The 20,974-nt window shown below is 44.0% G+C and overlaps 1 protein-coding gene across 4 annotated transcripts in view; it reads right to left on the reverse strand.

Annotated features, from left to right (window-relative positions):
* Positions 1-20,974, reverse strand: part of reps2 (RALBP1 associated Eps domain containing 2) — a 292,361-nt gene that overhangs the window by 113,765 nt on the left and 157,622 nt on the right. For all 4 annotated transcript variants that reach the window (XM_068040420.1, XM_068040419.1, XM_068040421.1 and 1 more), the window contains 2 exons: positions 11,682-11,832; positions 8,328-8,391 (listed from right to left, as the gene is read on the reverse strand). In XM_068040420.1, coding sequence (XP_067896521.1) covers positions 8,328-8,391; positions 11,682-11,832 — 215 coding nt within the window. The remainder of the gene's footprint in view (positions 1-8,327; positions 8,392-11,681; positions 11,833-20,974) is intronic.

The raw sequence follows: 20,974 nt of genomic DNA on the forward strand, positions 1-20,974 counted from the left end.
AGATCAAGTCATCACTGTATCAAAAATAGCAGTGGTACTAGGACTGACCATTGGGGAATGGCACTGTCATACCTCCTTTCTGTCTGTAAAACAGCCATTCACCACAACTCAGTTTTCTATCCCGTAGCCAATTTTGTATCCATGCTGCTATTTTTTTTTTAACTAGTTCATGGGATGTGGGCAACACTGGCTGGGCCAGCATTTATTGCCCATCCCTAATTGCCCTTGAGAAGGTGGTGGTGAGCTGCCTTCTTCAACTGCTGCAGTCCATGTGGGGTAGGTACGCCAACAGGGCTGTTAGGAAGAGAGTTCCAGAATTTTGACCAAGCGACAGTGATGGAATGGCAATATAGTTCCAAATCAGGATGGTGTGTGACATGGAGGGGAACTTGCAGGTGGTGTTCCCATGAATCTGCTGCCCTCGTCCTTCTAGTTGGTAGAGGTTGTGGGTTTGGAAGGTGCTGTCGAAGGAGCCTTGGTGAGTTGCTGCAGTGTATCTTGTAGGTGGTACACACAACTGCCACTGTGTGTCGGTGGTGAAGGAAATGAACATTGAAAGTGGTGGATGGGTGCCAATAAAGCGGGCTGCTTTGACCTGGATGGTGTTGAGCTTCTTGTGTTGTTGGAGCTGCACTCATCCAGGCAAGTGGAGAGTATTCCATCACACTCCTGACTGGTGCCTTGTAGATAGTGGACAAGCACTGGGGAGTCAGGAGGTGAGTTCAGTGCCGCAGAATTCCCAGCCTCTGACCTGCTCTTGTAGCCACGGTATTTATGTGGCTACTCCAGTTCAGTTTCTGGTCAATGGTAACCCTCCAGGATGTTGATAGTGGGGGATTCAGCAATGGTAATGCCATTGAACATCAAGGGAGATGGTTAAGTTCTCTCTTGTTTGAGAGAGTCATTGCCTGGCACTTTTGTAGCGTGAATGTTTCTTGACACTTATCAGCCCAAGCCTGCAAGTTGTCCAGGTCTTGCTGCATATGTACATGGGCTGCTTCTGTATCTGAAGGGTCACGAATGGTGCTGAACATTGCGCAATCATCAGCAAACATCCCCACTTCTGACCTTATGATTGAAGGAAGGTCATTGATGAAGCAGCTGAAGATGGCCGGGCCTTGGACACTACCCTGAGGAACTCCTGCAGGGATGTCCTGGGACTGAGATGATTGACCTCCAACAACCACAACCAACTTCCTTTGTGCTCAGTATAACTCCAACCAGCGAAGAGTTTTCCCCGATTCCATTTGACTCCAGTTTTGCTCGGGTTCCTTGATGCCATACTCAGTCAAAGGGCAGTCACTCTCACCTCACCTCTGAAGTTCAGCTCTTTTGTCCATGTTTGAACCAAGGCTGTAATGAGGTCAGGAGCTGAGTGGCCCTGACGGAACCCAAATTGAGCATCAGTGAACAGGTTATTGCTGAACAAGTGCTGCTTGATAGCATTGTCGATGACACCTTCCATCAGTTTGCTGATGATCAAGAGTAGACTGATAGGACAGGTTGGATCTGTCCGGCTTTGTGTGTATAGGACGTACTTGGGCAATTTTCCACATTGCCGGGTAGATGACATTGTTGTAGCTGCACTGCAACAGCTTGGCTAGGGGTGCAGCTATTCTGGAGCACGTCTTCAGTGCTACAGCCGGGATGTTGTCAGGGCCCATAGACTTTGCAGCATCTAGTGCCTCCAACTGTTTCTTCATATCAGGTGGAGTGAATTGGATTGGCTGAAGACTGGCATCTGTGATGCTGGGGACCTCAGGAGAAGGCCGAGGTGGCTCATCCATTCGGCACTTCTGACTGAAGATGGCTGCAAATGCTTCAACCTTGTCTTTTGCACTGATGTGCTGGGCCCCCCATCATTGAGGATGGGGATATTTGTGGAGCCTCCTCCTCCTGTTAGGTGTTTAATTGTCCACCACCATTCACAACTGGATGTGGCAGGACTGCAGAGCTTAGATCTGATCCATTGGTTATGAGATTGCTTAGCTGTGTCTATCGCATGCTGCATCCGCTGTTTGGCACGCAAATAATCCTGCGTTGTAGCTTCACCAGGCTGACACCTCATTTTTAGGTATGCCTGGTGCTGCTCCTGGAATGCCCTCCTGCACTCTTCATTGAACCAGTGTTGGCCATCCGGTTTGATGTTAATGGTAGAATCTGTGACATTACAGATTGAGGTTGACTACAATTCTGCTGCTGCTAATGGTTCACAGCACCTCATGGATGCCCAGTTTTGAGTTGCTAGATCTGTTCGAAATCTATCCCATTTAGCACGGTGGTAGTGCCACACAACCCGATGGTGTGTATCCTCAATGTGAAGACAGGACTTCGTCTCCATTAGGACCATGCGGTGGTCACCCCTACCAATACTGTAGTGGACAGATGCATCTGCGACAGGTAGACTGGTGAGGATGAGGTCAAGTTGGTTTTTCCCTGTTGTTTGTTTCCTCACCACCTGCCGCAGACCCAGTCTAGCAGCTATGTCCTTTAGGACTCGGCCAGCTCGGACATTGAAGTCCCTCACCCGGAGTACATTCTGTGCCCTTGCTACTCTCAGTGTCTTTTCCATTTTGTGTCCAACATGGAGAAGCACTGATTCATTAGGGTGGTAGGTGATAATCTGCAGGAGGTTTCCTTGCCCGTGTTTGACCTGATGCCATGAGACTTCATAGGATCCTGAGTCAATGTTGAGGACTCCCAGGCCAACTCCCTCCCGACCCTGGTGCATCTGACCTGCTGGTGGGACAGGACATATCCAGGGATGATGGTGGTGGTGTCAGGGACATGGTAAGATATCATTCTGTGAGTATGACTATGTCAGGTGGTTTTTTTACTAGTCTATTGGACAGCTCTCCCAATTTTGGCACAAGCCCCTAGATGTTAGTAAGGAGAACTTTGCAGGGTCGACAGGGCTGGGTTTCCCGTTGTCGTTTCCAGTGTCTAGGCTGATATCAGGTGGTCCATCTGGTTTCATTCCTTTTCTTACAATGGAGTGGCTTGCTGGGCCATTTCAGAGGGCATTTAAAGAGTCAACCACCCTGCTGTAGGTCCGGAGTCACATGTAGGCGAGATCAGGTAAGGACGGCAGATTTCCTTCCCTAAAGGACATTAGTGAACCAGATGGGTTTTTACAATCGACAATGTTTTCATGGTCACCATTACTTTAGCTTTTAGTTCCAGATTTATTAACTGAACTCAAATTTCACCATCTGCCATGGTTGATTTGAACCCATGTCCACACAGCATTAGTCTAGGTCTCTGAATTCCTAGTCCAGTGACATCATCACTAAGCCACCACCTCCCCTTTAATCTAAATGGGCTTCTATTTTGCTGACCAGCCTAATACATGGTCCTGATAATTGTATTTTCTAATCAAAACCGTTCAAGAAAATATTTTAATTTTCCAAATCAATCTCCACTGAAAAGGCAGAATTTGATGCACATATAACTAAACCTGGAATAAGTCATATAAAAATTAATAAGAAAGGTGAAGGAAAGCAGATAATGTTATATCAATCACTTACTATCAGATATTTTATCTGTGTCACAATCTGTTTATGATTTATCTGCTTTTTCTTCTGTGTGATTGGACTTTGAAGCAACTTTTTAAATTCAGATTGTGTAAGTCATTTCATATGTCTGGACTTCATTACTATTGAGCAGGAGAGATACCAGTTTGTTAAAAGTGAAAATCTGATAATGCACCCACATGTCTGGACACTTGTACACTCTCATCTGGAGAATGCTGTGTGCTACACGACAACAAAAGTATAATCATTTGACCGTAAAGGCTCAAAAAACATTTTTAAATTTCCCAATACCCAAGTTTTTTCTCCACCCTCTCATGAATTTTACATTCATCATCATGAAGCATCCAATGTCAAAGAATCCACCCTTGGCACCATTATCAGAATGAAGCACTCTCAGCATGGGTCACATGCAAAGTAAATATCCCTGTACTTGGTCCCATGGTTTAACTTTAACCTCAAGAATATACCTACTTAAACAGTGTGGCATTACCACTTTCCAAACCAACCAGCTGCATTATATTTTGGGAAATTTTAAGCCATGGTTTTACATCTATTATGAACAGGGCTGAGACAGCCCAAACCCATTTCATGCTGTAGCCTCAACAGAAGGGAAACCTTCATGCCATTAGTGCAGGTTAGAACCCAAGTTTCAGGAAGCTTTGGCTTTACAAAGCTAGTCAAGTTTTTGCAGTAGAGGGACAAGTAATCGTTTAAAATGATTGCTTCTCGGCAAATGGACAATACTGTCAAGGCCACATTTATCATCCCATCCCGAGATGCCCCAAGAAAAGGGTGGTGGGGATACTCCTTGAACCAGTGCAGTTCTTCTGCTGGAAATGCTTGCCAATGGCATCAGTTAGAGAATTCCAGGATTCTCACTCAGTGATAATGAATGAAAGGCAGCAGGTGTTCAAGTCAGGATTATGTGCACCTTAGAGAGGGGCTTGGAGGTTGAGGTGTTGGTTTTGTCCTTGTGTAGGGGTTGCAGGACACTGATATGCTACCAAAATGGCCTTGGTGAGTTGCTGCAGCGTATCCTATGTATCATGCATACTGAAGCTACAGATGGTAACAACAGTGATTGTATTTCAAACGTAATCAATCGGTTATTAAAGCACTTTGGATTATTCAAGACCATAACAAGTCACAACAATCTGTCAGCCATGGCTTAGTTGGTAATATTCTCACCCCAGAGTCAGAAGATTGTGTGTTTGAGTCCCACTCCAACTGCTTGAGCAGAAAATCTAGGCTAACACTGCAGTGCAGTATCAAGGGAGTGCCGCACTGTTGGAGGTGCCATCTTTCGGATGAGATGTTAAACTGAGACCCTGGCTGCCCTTGCCAATGGACGTAAAAGATCCCATGCCACTAATTGAACAAGGGTAGGGGAGTTCTTCCCAGATTCCTGGCCAATATTTACCCTCAACCAACCCTGCTAAAACAGATTATGTGGTCATTATCACATAGCTGTTTGTGGAAGTTTGCTGTGTGCAAATCGACTTTTCATTTGCTACATTACTACAGTGACTATACTTTAAAAGTACTTCATTGGCTGTAAAGCACTTTGGGACATCCTGAGGATGTGAAGATGAAATATAAATGCAAATTATTTATTTACTTTTGCACTAAACTTAGCTCTTTACCTTTAGGGGTGGATTTCGTGCTGGAGGCGGGGCTTCCGGCTTTGGGCCGGAAAGGCGGGGTTCCCTATTTTCCCCCGACCCCAGAGCAATCTGCCTTTTTTTTGGGTCAAAATATTAGAAGCTGGGATCCCCTTCCCTTTAAAGACTTAAAAGGGAAGGGGATCGATCTGCAACAGCTGCCGGCCAATCACAGGGCCAGCAGCTCAGCAGTGGTGCTCACCAGAAGTGGTGGCCACTGGTACTGCAGAGGCCTTAGACCCAGGCCAAGCGGTGGAACTACGGACCAGAGGTAGGTGAGGCGGGGTCGCCGGGGCCAGTCCGTAAGGCCCCGGCAAGAGGGGAGGGGTGTGGTTGTTCAGTCAAGGGGAAGGGGGAGTCCCGGGGATAAAGTTGTTCCCAGTGGGGATCCTCCATGGGCCACAAATTGCCCATGGAGGAGGGACCTCTCTCCCAAGCCCACAGGGAGGGCGCCTCGTTTTACAAGGCGTCCTCCCAGCGCGGTGGAAGGCCCTGCTGGTAAGATCACAGTGGCGGTGGGAAGAAGCCCTTAATTGGCCCTTAATAGACCACTTAAAGGCCTCAATTTGCTTCTGGCAGGAAGATCGTCATTGGCCTATCCCATACCTGGGGAGGAAAAAAAACCGCTCAGCCCTCTGTCCTGCCACCCGTTGCAATTCTCTGTGGCCACACCTCCACCCCCCCCGCCCCACCCCTCCCCTCCGGCAACATCTCCAATCCTGGCTTGGGGGAGCCCATAAAATCCAGCTCTTAGTTTTTGCTTTGATAATTGAAGGAAACCTGGGACACAGAGCAGCAAATCCTCTCATTCATGAAACTGCTTATTGCTGTGAAAGCATGGACATCTTTATAACAAGAATCATTTATTTTAAAAATGGTAGGGTTCTTTAGCTTCTGGTCATTATTGGATTTTTGTTTGTGTGTGATTTCTATGCAGCTCTTAGTAGCTGACAGACATACTCCTGAGGCTTTCTATAACAAATTACATGAAGTAGGGTCAATGTTTTTCAGCAAGCTTGTTTAGTGTTGATAGATTGGGGATAGGAATGATCACTGAATGGACAATAGGTGGAAATACAGCAAATGGATAAGAGGGACTTAATTGGCCTCATTGTGGACATTGTATCAATGACTGAAGGAAGTCAACAAATTAAAACTGCAAACTTTAACAAAACTTTTAGACTGAGCAATGACAAAAACAGTATGATTGCTGCCATTGATTCTTCTATGCATCAAGATTGATGAGCAATAGATTGAAGATGCATTCAGTCACTTTAACAGCACAATGATAGCTGATGGAGAAGTTGAGAAGGGAATGATGTATGTACCTGGAAATATAGTTTCAACAAATATCTGGAGCAGTCAAACTAGCATCATTAAAACCAAAAATAAGATGGACAGCAGCAGAACAGTCAAACTGCTTTGTGGTAAGGAGACATGGAAGCCATAAAGCCGACTTGAGGTAAAGGGATGACTTGTGGGCAGTTCCTACCATGGCTTTCAGACACAAATCTAAAAATGGAAACAGGCAGCAAAGCTTTGAATACAGAAATGACCAACAAAGAACAAGCCCGAGTCATACCAACAATGCTGTTAGAAATAGACTGAGGTAGATTCAGAATGAACAATAGTAGGACTAGTTTTCAAAAATAGCCTGAAACATCACATCATCAGCACAACTTATACTTTGTGCAATTTTCCTTTTGCCTGCTTGCGAGGGTGTGATTATCAGCAGACCTGCATCATCTATGTAGAAAGTTAGCACACAACAAACTTGCAACTATTTATATTGCATATGATGATACATGATAAATGGATTAGGAGAGTATATCACTGCCTAAATGCCAAAAAACCATGAAGTGCAGGTAAGGTCACTGGCAGACTGGGAAGAATGTGGAATTTACATCATGCTGACCCTCCGACTAAAATTATTTTTAAACCTTTTTTTTTTTACTTTGGTGGCAGTAACACTTTACTCTTAAACAAAGCATAAACATAAACACAGTGCCCAAATTATGGAAGTGGATTTTCCCCATTGGTTCTGCAGGCTAATGTATTGATTGCATTGAGCTATACAGATCAACAAGTACCCTCGATTTGACCTGTGCTCTAGGTTAAGTTAGGTGACCTCAATAAAATTGGCCTAAATGTGATCATCACAGGGGAAGGCAAAATAAATCACTACATTATCACTGTACTTTGATTTTACTATTAATAATAAAATACAAAGCTACTGTATAAAAGTGGTAAATTTTAGATTATCGGAATGTCCCTTGACTAAGGTGTTCCTAGATCGTGATTTATCATTTAAATAATGAGGTTAGTTTACTGCAGATATAGGATTAATCAGTTTCCTTCCTCATTTGTATGGATAAAATTTATTCTATCTGGGACCTTGGTGAATGACAGGACCAGCAGTCTATCTCCTTAACCAATGAATTTAAGGGTAGAGAGAAAAAAATACGAAGCAAAGGACGGAGAAGGAAATAGGGTGAATTAGAGTCAAATTAGATACAGAAAGAGAAATAGTGAGCGAAAAAAGATTGGATTGAGAGCAATAAAAGAGACAGAAAGGAAAAACAAAGTTTAAAAATTTAATATTTAAAAACCTCTAAAATAATTTACTACCTGTGGGAGTGAGCCTCCAAGGTTGAGTTTCAAACCAGGACCATAAATTTTATTAACAGGGTCTTTACAACATAAAATACCAGCTCTAAAATGCTACAGTGAGATTTCTTATTTACATCACAAATTCAGCAATTTCCTGAAACTCAGTGGTTGACAGCAAACTCCCAATTTTGACAGGTTAATGGCAGAGTGGTGCAGATCATCCAACAATTTGTGGCTATTTGCAATGCATGGGATACCTCTTTTATGGCACCATTTGCTTTTTTTGTTAAAAGATTAATAATAGCAAGCACCTTTAACTTGCCGTTATCTTCCCAGCAAATTCTGGGCCCACGACTCACATCAGTGAAAAGACATCCAAGCTTCCAAGATAGGAGAGGTTAGAATTTGCCAGATTCAGTCCACCATAATAAGAGCTACATAGATTTGGGCACCTTTACACTGTGACTCTTAGTTGCACTGTTGGTCATTGTGGCAAGCAGAAAGGAAAAAAAATTTAACTTACCATATATGAGAAAGTTCTCGGATAGGAAGCTTTGATTTTGTAAAGAAGTCCTTAGCAACAGAACCTGGAACAAGACTTGGATTAGTCAGTGATTAAAATTGTGTCAACATGAAGTGTAGAGATTATTGTCTGATTCCATTAACTTCTGAAGATTGTATACTAGGGAATACTTTTCTTTCTTTCAGCCTCAAGACACAGGGCAAGGCACCCCAAACTCCCGGGCAGGAGGAATGGCACCCCAAACTCCCGGGGAGGAGGAATGGCACCCCAAACTCCCGGGGAGGAGGAATGGCACCCCAAACTCCCGGGCAGGAGGAATAGCACCCCAAACTCCCAGGGAGGAGGAATGGCACCCCAAACTCCCGGGGAGGAGGAATGGCACCCCAAACTCCCGGGGAGGAGGAATGGCACCCCAAACTCCCGGGGAGGAGGAATGGCACCCCAAACTCCCGGGCAGGAGGAATGGCACCCCAAACCCCCGGGCAGGAGGAATGGCACCCCAAACTCCCGGGCAGGAGGAATGGCACCCCAAACTCCCGGGCAGGAGGAATGGCACCCCAAACTCCCGGACAGGAGGAATGGCACCCCAAACTCCCGGACAGGAGGAATGGCACCCCAAACTCCCGGGCAGGGGGCAGGGCACCCCGATTCCCAGGAAGGGCACCCCAATTCCCACGCAGGGCACCCCAAATGCCCAGGCTGGGGGCAGGGCACCCCAAACTCTAAAACAAGGGTTCTCAACCAGGCGTCCGCGAGAAGACTTCAAGAGATCTGCAATAGGGTGGGTTACTGTGGGAAGGGAAGGAGCCAAGACTGTCCCGACATCATTTGCAAAGGCTCCACCCCATGACAGCGACGCCTCTTTAGCCTGGCTTCTAGTCACAACGTGCCACTGAAGCAGAACTACACAGTGGGGACAGGCCTGCTCTGCACCTCTCTCCCTCACTCATTATTGGCCACTTGCACCCTCCCTGGCTATATTATCAAGTGCTGGATGGGGAAGCAGCACTGCCAGGCCATCAACACCCGACCTGCTGTGGCTGGCTGCACAGTGGATTAAAATAACACACCAAGAACTGGCTTTCAGTGAAATTAAACTTACTTTGAAATTAAAATGACACTAAAATGGTTTTAAATATAAATGGGCCTGGTGATAAAAAAAAACAGTCTCTAAATAGAAAAAGGAAGGAACTGAAAGATCGACCTTTCCTTTGATAGACAATAACGGTATCCTATCAGAACACATCATTTTGTGATATGATGCAAAGGGAAAAGCAGCAATGTCTCAGAAAAATAAAATCAGTGCTTTGTACTCAGTTGTGCACACAAGGGATTCCGTTTTCCAGTGTGCTCGCTGAGTCAGCATGTTTATTTCACTTGGCGGTGTATAATGGGGCTGTATTTCCAAACAATGGAAGCGTTAGTCCCATTTAATTTCACATTAAGTAGGTAAAACAAGAATAATCAATATATATGTTCAATTGTACAACTAATTTTTGTACAGAAAAAGCTACTTGTGTTACAGGGGTCCGTGGACTTCCTATAACACGGGAGGGGACGGGGCCTCAAAGGCAATAATGTTCTGGGCCACAGGGCAGGGCACCCCCAAAGCTTATCAGGAGAGGTGGTGGGGTAGAAAGGTACAAAAGAATTGTCCCTCTGATCTTGCAGTTGTGTCTCTAATCTTTTCTATGTCACTCTTGCAATTTTTCTGTTTGTCTTTCAGAAGCAAAAATGTTGAGAACCAACATTCCAGGCCACAGCGCAGCCCTCCTCCAACCCCCCCCCCCCCTCCCATCCACACCTAAACACCTCTCTCTTTTTCCTCTTCTCATTGTTTCTGTAAGCCTTCAGTTCCCTGTGGCCCCTTTTCTGCTGTGTACATCTCCCACTAAATCTGTATAGTGCTTATTACTGTTCCTTTATTATTTAATGAAATGTCCAGATCTCATCATTTTGAAGCCCGGGGTTTTGGAAGGATGAAAGCCAACATGTATCTCATCAGAAGTGGGGAGTGGAATCTAATAGGGAAAGGCTGGAACGCACATGGGCCAGAAAGAAAGTGGGTGCCTGTTGGGCTTAGGATGAGGGCTTGAGAGGGCTGATAGACATGGTTCTTTATCAGGGGCTGGAACATTATGACCAAGGGTACCTGGAATTTCAGAGCATCAATGTTCAAGAGCATTGGAAGGGAATCATTAGGGGAGTGATTTATTGCTTCAAGAAGGTCTAATTACTAGGAGAACTTGAGGAGCTGGGGTCTGGAAGCACTATGGGGTGGATATAGGACAGCTAAAGCACAGTTAGGTCACCAAAAGCTGAGGCAGAGTTGGCTTGCGATTACCAAAAGGAGCTGCTGAGAACATTTCACTGAATCCACAAATTGACATTGAAGTGCATTCTCTCATATACTGGAACTACTGAACAAATACCAAATAATACCAAATGAAGGTCCTAGTTATAAAAAAATCCAGGAATAAAGCAAAAGAGTAATACAGGGCCAAGAAAGGGAAGAACTATCCGGGAGGATGTTGTCAGGAGGGATGTGGGAAAGAAGGTGGTTAAGTGTAGTAATGTTTTCCCCAGATTGTTTAGTTTTATATATGCCAGTAAATTTTATTTTTAAACGGAGGCGACTGGGAAAACAATTTACTTACTCAAAGAAGGTTTATGTGCTTTCAAGGGACTGATTGGTTGCTTTCAGTGAATGGCCACTTTTGTAAGAAGACAGTTTATTTTAATAGTGATAGTAGTTTTTGATTGGTTTAATTACTTCATTCACACACAATCAGCATGTCTTGCACCCTGTGATCATTTCCCATTGATCTATGGACACACACCAGACTATTAATCAAATGGAAGACAGACAGAAGAATTTATCAATAAATATTAACATGCCACATTCATTAAGTCGCAACAATAAGAGCTCAGCGTCGTAGCCCATCCTGGAATCTGGGTTTGGATTCTGCTCACATGGATGTAATGCAGTAACATTTCTTCCTCTCTGCTGGCTGTAAGTCTCCTAAGTGAGTTTGGAAAGTCTCCACCCAGTTCCTCTTGGGCCTGGGATTAATGACAGAAATCTGCCTTTAATTCGGCACAAGTTGAAACCTTCATTGTGCGAGGATGGCTGTTGTCAGCAATAGCAAACTTCACAATGGTTCACTACTGAGACACTTGGGGGTGAACTTACATTTTGGCAGGGACACAAAAGCACCCATTATGCACCCTGTCCAATTTTCCTTTCTACTGGCTTTACGGACAGCTTCAAAATAATAAAGAAATGAGAACCATTTCATGAAAGATCAGCCTTTTCATTAACAAGATATTTGTACTTTGAACAAAATGCTTCACCAGAAATGAGAGATTTCATATCAGGCTGCAGTGTTTTAAATTGATTGAAGTAGTAGTCTCGCTGTTCCTCAGTTATCCTCCAGGGGTCATCTGTGTAGTCTGAAGGGCCCTCCTGTACTTCTGGGTCGACTGGTTGTACAGATGTTTGCTTCTGTGAAGAGAAGCTAGACATTATTGGGTCATCATTTGCTGTAGGAATAAATCCAGCAGCATCTACCATTCAGTGGACTTACTCTTGCACATTTAGGTTTTTTAGTTTTTTGTGTGGCAAAGTTGCGAAAACTGTTGCTAATTTAAGATTGAAACAGGAATGTTTGCCAAGGTGCAATCCGTCTGGACCAGGGGTATAATTCTCTGAGTTTGACTAGAAACATAGGAGCAGGAGTAGGCCATTCAGCCCATCGAGACTGCTCCGCCATTCAATACGATCATGGCTGATCATCTACTTAAATGTCTTTTTCTCACACTATCCTCATATCCCCTTACGTCATTTGTATTTAGAAATCTGTCAATCTTTGCTTTAAACATACTCAATGACTGAGCTTCCACAGCCCTCTGGGGTAGAGAATTCCAAAGATTCACAACCCTCTGAGTAAAGAAATTTCTCCTCATCTCGGTCCCAAGAGGCTTCCCCTTTATTTTGAAATTGTGTCCCCTGGTTCTAGACTCCGCAACCAGGGGAAGCATCTTACCTGCATCTACCCTGTCTATCCCTTTAAGTATTTTGTAGATTTCAATGAGATCACCTCTCATTCTTCGAAACTCTAGAGAATACAAGCCCAGTTTCCCCAATCTCTCTTCATAGGACAGTCCCGCCAAACCCCGGAACAAGTCCGGTGAACCTTCGTTGCACTCCCTCTATGGCAATAATATCCTTCCTAAGGTAAGGGGACCAAAACTGCACACAGTACTCCAGGTGCGGTCTAACCAAGGTTCTACACAATTGAAGCAAGACTTCACTACTCCTGTACTCAAATCCTCTTGTGATAACGGCAAACATACCATTAGTTTTACTGCACCTGCATGTTAGCTTTCAGTAATTTATTGACAAGGACATCCAGGTCCCTTTGTACATCTACACTTTCTAATCTCTTACCATTTAAGAAATGTTCTGCACATCTGTTCCTCCGACTAAAATGGATAACCTCACATTTTTCCTTATTATATTCCATCTGCCACGTTCTTGCCCACTCATTAAGTCTTGCCAAATCCCCTTGATGCCGCTTTGCATCTTCCTCACAACACACATTCCCACCTAGTTTTATGTCATCTGCAAACTTGGAAATACTACATTTGGTCCCCACATCCAAATCATTGATATATATTGTGAACAGCTGGGGCTCAAGCACTGATCCCTGCAGTACCTCACTAGTCACTGCCTGGCAACGTAAGAATAACCTTTTGTTCCTACCCTCTGTTTTCTGCCTGTTAATCAATCCTTAATCCATGTTGATATATTACCTCCTATCCCATGTGCTTTAATTTTGCTAACCAACCTCCTGTGCAGGACTTTATCAAAGCCCTTTTGAAAATCCAAGTATACCATGTATACTTGGTACAGTGGTGCAGTGGTTAGCACCGCAGCCTCACAGCTCCAGGGGCCCGGGTTCGATTCTGGGTACTGCCTGTGTGGAGATTGCAAGTTCTCTCTGTGTCTGCGTGGGTTTCCTCCGGGTGCTCCTGTTTCCTCCCGGTGCTCCTGTTTCCTCCCACATGCCAAAGACTTGCAGGTTGATAGGTTAATTGGCCATTATAAATTGCCCCTAGTATAGGTAGGTGGTAGGGAAATATAGGGACAGGTGGGGATGTGGTAGGAATATGGCATTAGTGTAGGATTAGTATAAATGGGTGGTTGATGGTCGGCACAGACTCAGTGGGCCGAAGGGCCTGTTTCAGTGCTGTATCTCTAAAACTAAAACTTATGTCAGCCAAGAGCGACGTCTCAATTCATTCCATCTTCGCTGCCTCCGGAGGTGGTGGCTGCTGCCGGTAATGGACCCACTGGAGGCCTGTGATTGTTGAGGGACTCAGGCCACAGGTTTCCACAGGTGTCATTAGCCACATCCTTAGAGGATAGCCTTTGTCTCCAAGAGACCATCCATTAACTCTCCGGTTTCCTCCCACAGCCAAAAGACTTGCAGGTTGATAGGTAAATTGGCCATTATAAATTGCCCCTAGTATAGGTAGGGGAATATAGGGACAGGTGAGGATGTGGTAGGAATATGGGATTAGTGTAAGATTAGTATAAATGGGTGGTTAATGGTTGGCACAGACTCGGTGGGCCGAAGGGCCTGTTTCAGTGCTGTATCTCCCTTCCACTATTAGGTAGGCCAGAAATTTGCCTTCCTGAAGGGCGACATTCATCATCTTTTTCTGGCTGGGTGCTGTCCCAGCAGTGGCCACCACTTCCAGTGGCGCTGCTCGGACTGAAGAGCTTCCGGCCTTCAGATTGGTCGGCAGCTCCTGGAGGCAGGACCTCCTACCTCAGAGGGACGGAAGTCCCGACTGAGGTCAATTAAGGGCCTAGGCCACACAAAACAGCAGCATGGCTTTCACGCCCAGCCAGTCACCACCTCAATGTAAAATTCTGGCTGTAGTCTGTAAATTACCTTATTAGTGTGACTCACCCTTCTATTCACATGGATTGTATTTTTGTCTTACTGATAGCTGCATTCATTTTTATTATTGCCATTGTTATCTCTAATAAGTACAACTACTCTACACACACCCTTATTCCCCACTCTATCTTTTCTAAATATGTTACTCTGCAATGTTTAATTCCCAATCCTGATTTTTCTGTGGGCATATCTCAGTAATCCCTACTATATCTGGTTCCTCCATTATTATTGCCTACAATTTCCCTGCATTATTATTGCGTGCATTGACACAGACATTTTAACATATTTTAACAGCAGTTCCTCTCACTTTATTTCTGACCACTCTTCACCTGACTGTAACAAAGGGCTTCCCTCTTTTTTCTCTCCTTGTTTGACCACAACAGGTTTAATTCTTTTTTAAAGTGGATGTACTGGCCAATTCAGTAAGTGTTTGATTACTTACTTACTATGATCATAACAGAAACCAATTGGACAGGTTTTCTTGAGTTTAACAAAGAAAGAGGTTAACTTTATTGTACTTAAACTGAACTAAATAAAATAATAAACTATGCGCCAACTTTCACACGCACAGGACTGGATTTTGTTGAGCTCCCGACATCGGGCTTCATGGTGGGGCAGGCTGTAAGATCGCAGCGGCCTTCCACGGAGCACGACGCCAGGATTCCCAGGCCCGATCTTCACAGTGGTGGCGAGGCTCCGTGGTGGCCACACCGCTGCTCGGCAATGGGACCTGACTTTAAATATTGAAATTAACTTTATGCATACATTTAAAGCCAATTACCCGCGATCTTACCATCGGATCCAGATCTTCAGTGCGACGGGTGACACTCAGGTGCTTTCACTTTCCCGTCCAGGGAAAGCTGGCACCACTGAGGTGGGGAAGGGGGAAATCAGAGCATTTTTAGTGTAGTGGTGGAAGACAGGGTCAACTCTGCACTTTGTGCATTTGGGGGGAGAAGGGATCAACTCTGCAATTTCAGTGTATTGTGGGGGGGGAGAAATGGGAGAAGGACAGGCCAAACATTTATTTTTAGTCTAGTGGGGTGGTGGGGGAGAATGGGGGCAACTCTGCATTCTCTGAGCAGGGCTGGTAGCCCTTTAACAATGGCGCCACGCCTGCGCAGAGACAGCCAACGCCATTGACGCTGTCACCGAAGCCGCCCCACCGTGTGATTTGGTGGGGGTGGGGGGAGGGGCGGCGGCCGCCCTGCATATTTCAATGATCCACCGCACTCAAGATTGTGCTGGTCATTTTATTCGCTGGCAAATAAAATCCAACCCACACACACTAGAGGTTGATACACACACAAATAAGTTACAGAGTGCGGAAGGGTAGATTGGTCGAGTTAGAGTCCATAGAAAAAAGGGTATACAGTCTGCGGAGTTTGGTGATTCGGCTGGCTTCTAGCTGAATTTGGTGGTCCTGAGGCTTTTAGTTTGGAGATAGAGGACAGGTTTGGTGGTTCTCTTGGAGACAACGATGCAGATGATTTCTTCCACTGGGGTTTCTGATTGTAGCTGGAGTATGCAGAGGTGATCAGTCAACAGTCAGGGTTTGTAGCTTGCTAGCTGGAATGGAGAGAGAGAGAGAGAGAGGGACCCCACTTAGGTCAGCACGTGTCAGAGGCTGGGTCTTGGTTCTTGCTGTGATGAGCAGGCATTTTGTCTCCACCTCACAGGCCTTGCAATGTAGGATACAGTGTTGCAAATTAGGTGGCCGTCTTAAGCTGCTAGCAAAGCAGATCTTCAGTCAGTGGATTAAAGAAAGTTAGCATTCAACAAAGCATGTTGGCATGACACCTCTTCTTTCCAGTTTCATTTATATTTAAGCTTGTTTCATTTCTTGTAGATTCCTCTCTTCCCCACCCTCTTACTACCTTCTTAGTACCTTCAGGGAGCGGAGAGGATCCAGACCTGCATGGGAGCACCTAACATCGGGAGTGGAGCGCCGGAGTCGGCGTACGTTGACGGAGTTTGAAGGGCCAAAAAAACCAAAGTGATGTCACAAGAAAGCTGTAAGGTGATTGGTTGGTGAGTAACTGCTGTTAGGGAGTGTCTGAAATAGCTAGGTTAGTACACTGCTTTTAGGATGTGTGAGTTAATAGCTGGTAATCAGAAAAATGTAAAAATTAAAATTTAAGTAGCAATCTTATACTTAATTAAGGCATGCAAGCATAAGGGAGGCAAGAAGCTGGTGAGTCTACTGTTTTGTTTTATTTTTAAGGGGTAAGATTTATTGTATTATCAAGATTTAAATCAGTACAGCAAGTGTTAGTGGGGAGAGGCATTAATTTTTTAAAAATTAAGAAAATAATTAGTTAATTAAAACACAATCAGGATAGCAGGGCAGCTCATGTGTTACAGCTGCAGCATGTGAGAGCTCAGAGACACCAGGTCTGCATTAAGTGTTTACGGCTCGAGGAGCTTCGGCTCAGAGTTGATGAGCTGGAGGCCAAGCTACAGACAGTGCGATGCATCAGGGAGGGGGAAAGTTACCTGGACACTTGGTCCCAGAAGGCAGTCACACCCCATAGTATAGGGTCTTCTGATTTGGTCAGTGGTCAACAACAGGAGTATGTAACTGCGAGTCAGACAGGTAAGGGGATTGAGAAGGCAGAAATAGAGGAGCCTTAGCACTTGTAATTGTCCAACAGGTTTGAGGTTCTTACAGTTTATATGGATGAGAGTGAGGGCTGCAGTGTGGATGAGCAAACTGATCATGGCACTGTGGTACAGGAAGCCATTCAAGTATGGGAAGTAAATAGGAATGTAGTGGTAGTAGGGGATAGCATATTCAGGGGAATAGACACAGTTCTTTGCAACCGAGAGTGAGATTCCATAAGGCTGTATTGTCTGCCCGGTGCCAGGGTTCAGGACATCTGCTCAGGGCTGGAGTGGAACTTGCAGTGGGAGGGGGAGGATCTAGTTGTCATGGTTCACGTGGGTACCAACGACATAGGTAGGACTAGGAAAGAAGTTCTGAATAGGGAGTAAGCGCAGCTTGGAGCTAAATTAAAAAGCAGAACCTCAAAGGTAATAATCTCTGGATTATTACTTGAGCCACGAGTAAATTGGCATAGGGTATATAAGATTAGAAAGTTAAATGCATGGCTTGAAGATTGTGTAGGAGAAATGGGTTTCGATTCATGGGGCACTGGCACCAGTACTGGGAAAGTGGGAGCTGTACCGTTAGGAGGGTCTTCACCTGAACCGTACTGGGACTAGTGTTCTAGCGAGTCATATAACTAGGGCGGTAAAGAGAGTTTTTAACTAAATAGTGGGGGTGAGGGATCAAATGAGAGAAGGTGTGATAATTTAAAGAGAGAGAAGGGAAGAGAGCAAAATAGCAATAAGGGTTGTGACGGAAAACCCACATGCCAATAATATTAATTGCGTCGTATGAAACTTTGCTTAAGAACTTTTTATTGGACATTATTACTAATAACTTTTAAAAAAGCAGACAGAACAGCTAAAGATGGCCATGCACCATTTGCATATGAAAAGCCAAAGGCCGACCAGGGACAAAGGTAATTACCCAGTCTGGACAGAAGAGTAGGGGTGTGCTCTGATTCAATTACCTAGAATGGTTTTTGTCAATAGTGGTGGTCAAAGGCCATCAACACCCTTTGACTTTGAAAGAGCCAAACGCTCCCTACCAAGTATGTCTGCACAGCTTGAGAGAAGAACTTGGAATTTCAAACAACCTTCCAGAAATTTCTGTTTTCTAACAAAGAGGTGGTCATATGACATACCTGCCTGTGTAACTCCAAGTTTGTAAACTGTGTCTCAGAAAGCAGAAAGACAGTAACTGACCTCTGAGAAAAGAACAGCTCTTTCTCATGTCTCCCTCTTCAGCAAAGTCCCAGAGGAACCTCAGCTGAAGCTAAACTTCAAATCCACAGACCCTCACAGACAGCAACCAAGAGGATGGATAAAGCCTCTCTTCGGCCTTCCGGAATCAGAGAAACAAGCCCAAATTGTGCGTAACCCAGCGAGGACTTCAAGACTTTAACTTCAACGAAGGACACTAAAACTCAGTATCTGAATTCCATTTATTACAAACTTTACTTCACCTCCCAGCTCTTTTTTCCCCTCTGTATCTGTGTGTGTGTGTGTGTGTGTGTGTGTAACTCTTGTATGAATGGGAGCGTGGATGTGTCGCATATTTTAGTAATATTAACCGGTTTAGAGTGATAAGGTTAATAAACTTACATCTTTCTTGTTTAAACTCAAGAAAACCTGTCTGATTGGTTCATTGAAAATATGTTTGAGGAACAGTGAGCAGTTAAAAGGTTAAACCAGAGAAGGGGCGAGAGGGGAGCCTGAGACCCCTTCCTCACCTGGTCGTAACAGGGTAATTATGATTATCAGAGTGTGGCAGGAAAGCACAGAGTGCACAAACTTAAGTGTACCAGCAGATAAGGCTGGAGGTCGTGAACTAACTTGGGGGTGGGGGGTGCAGGGTTCAGGTGAAGGGAAATTTAGAAATCCAAAGGGAAAGTTGAGGCATCTGAACAGTATATGTGTAAAGACGAGCAGAATGGGACAGGAAGGGACAGAAAATTTAACAAAAATTGTAAGTCAGGGAATAAAGTCATTGCAAGGACTAGAAGTAAAAAAAAATGAAATTAAAGGTTCTTTATCTGACTGTGCAAAGCTTCTGCAATAAAATAGATGAACTAGTGGCACAAATAGAAGTAAATGATTTAGCTCTAATTGCCTTTACAGAGACATGGTTACAACATGATCAAGGTTGGGAAATAAATGTTCCAGGGTACACAATATTTCACAAAGACAGATAGAATGGCAAAGGAGGAGGGGTAGCCTTGATAATAAAGGATGACAGAAGTACATAAGTAAGAAAGGACCTGGCCTCAGAAGATCATGAAGTAGAATCCATATGGGTGGAAATCAGGAATAGCAAAAAACAGGAAACACTGGTGGGAGTAGTTTATAGGCCCCCTAACAGTGGGTATACCATTGGACAGAACATTAAAGAAGAAACTATTGGAACTTGTAACAAAAGCAATGCAATAATTATGGGGGACTCTAATCTTCATATAGACTGGGACAATGTAATTGGCAAGAGTGGTCGAGAAGATGAGTTTGTAGAACGTTTTCAGAACAGTTTCTTGAAGCAATATGTTGTGGAACCGACTAGAGATAAAGCTATCATAGATCTAGTATTGTGTAATTAACCCTGCTTCATTAGTATTGTCATAGTAAAAGATTTCTTTCTTTTGGGCCTCCTTATCTCGAGAGACAATGGATACGCGCCTGGAGGTGTAAAAGATACACTGGGAAATAGTGATCACAATACCATTGAATGCCAAGTCAAGTTTGAAAGTGACATTCGCCAATCACAAACAAGAATCTTAAATTTAAACAAAGCCAATTGCGTAGTTTTGAGGAGAATTAGATAAATAAACTAAAAGATACGGCTGTAAGTAAACAGTGGGAGACCTTTAAATAAACAATTCAAAATGTTCAACAAAAATACATTACATTAAAAAACAAAAACGCAACAAGAAAGACCCATCCGTGGCTCACTCAGGAAGTTAAGGATAGAATAATATTAAAAGAAGAGGCTTACAATGTTGCAAAAAACAGTAGCAAGTCTGAGGATTGGAGTGTTTTAGAAACCAGCAAAGGGCCACCAGAAAGTTGATAAAAAAGGTAAAAAATAGAATGACAGTAAACTAGACAGTAATATAAAAACAGATTGTAAGAGCTTTATAAATACAGAAAAAGGAAAAGAGTAGCTAAAGTACACGTTGGTCCCTTTGAAGCAGAGACAAGAGAAATTAACATGGGGAATGAGGATTTGGCAGAGGTAGTGAACAAATATTTTGAGTCTGTATTCACAGTAGAAGACACAAGTTACATAACAGAAATAGACGGTAATCTATGGGCTAAAAAGAGTGAAGAAATTTAGGAAATTAATATCAGCGGAGAAAAGTATTGGAGAAACTTAAGGGACTAAAATCTGACAAATCCCCAGGACCTGATGGCCTACACCCTAGAGTTCTAAGAGTGACAGCTGCAGAGATGGTGGATGTGCTAGCTATGATTTTCTAAAATTCCTTAGATTCGGGAATTGTCCCATCAGATTGGAAGTTGGCAAACGTTACACCACTTTTCAAGAAAGGAGGAAGAGAAAACAGGGAACTACAGGCCAGTTAGCCTAACAGCAGTCGTAGGGAAAATTCTGGAATCTATTAAGGAAGTCTTAACAAAGCACTTAGAAAGCACAAGATTAGAACAAGCCAACATGGATTTACTAAAGGGAAATCCTGTTTCACAAATTTATTAGAGTTATTTATTGGAGTTTTTTGAGGATGTAACTAGTAGGGTATAAAAAGGGGAAGCAGAAGATGTCGTATACCTGGATTTCCAAAAGACATTCGATAAGGTGCCACACAAAAGGTTAAAAGGCAAGATAAGGGCTCATGGAGTTGGGGGTAATATATTAGCATGGATGAGGATTGGTTAACGGACTGGAAATAACGAGTGGGTATAAACATGGCATTTTCAAGTTGGCAGGCAGTAAATAGTGGAGTGCCACAAGGATCAGTGTTGGCGCCTCAGCTATTTACAACCTGAGGACTAATGACTTAGGTGAAGAGACAGAGAGTAATGTATCTAAGTTTGCTGATGGTACAAAGGTAGGTGAAA

The sequence above is a fragment of the Heterodontus francisci genome, chromosome 10, assembly GCF_036365525.1.
Source record: "Heterodontus francisci isolate sHetFra1 chromosome 10, sHetFra1.hap1, whole genome shotgun sequence".
Classification (NCBI taxonomy): domain Eukaryota; kingdom Metazoa; phylum Chordata; class Chondrichthyes; order Heterodontiformes; family Heterodontidae; genus Heterodontus; species Heterodontus francisci.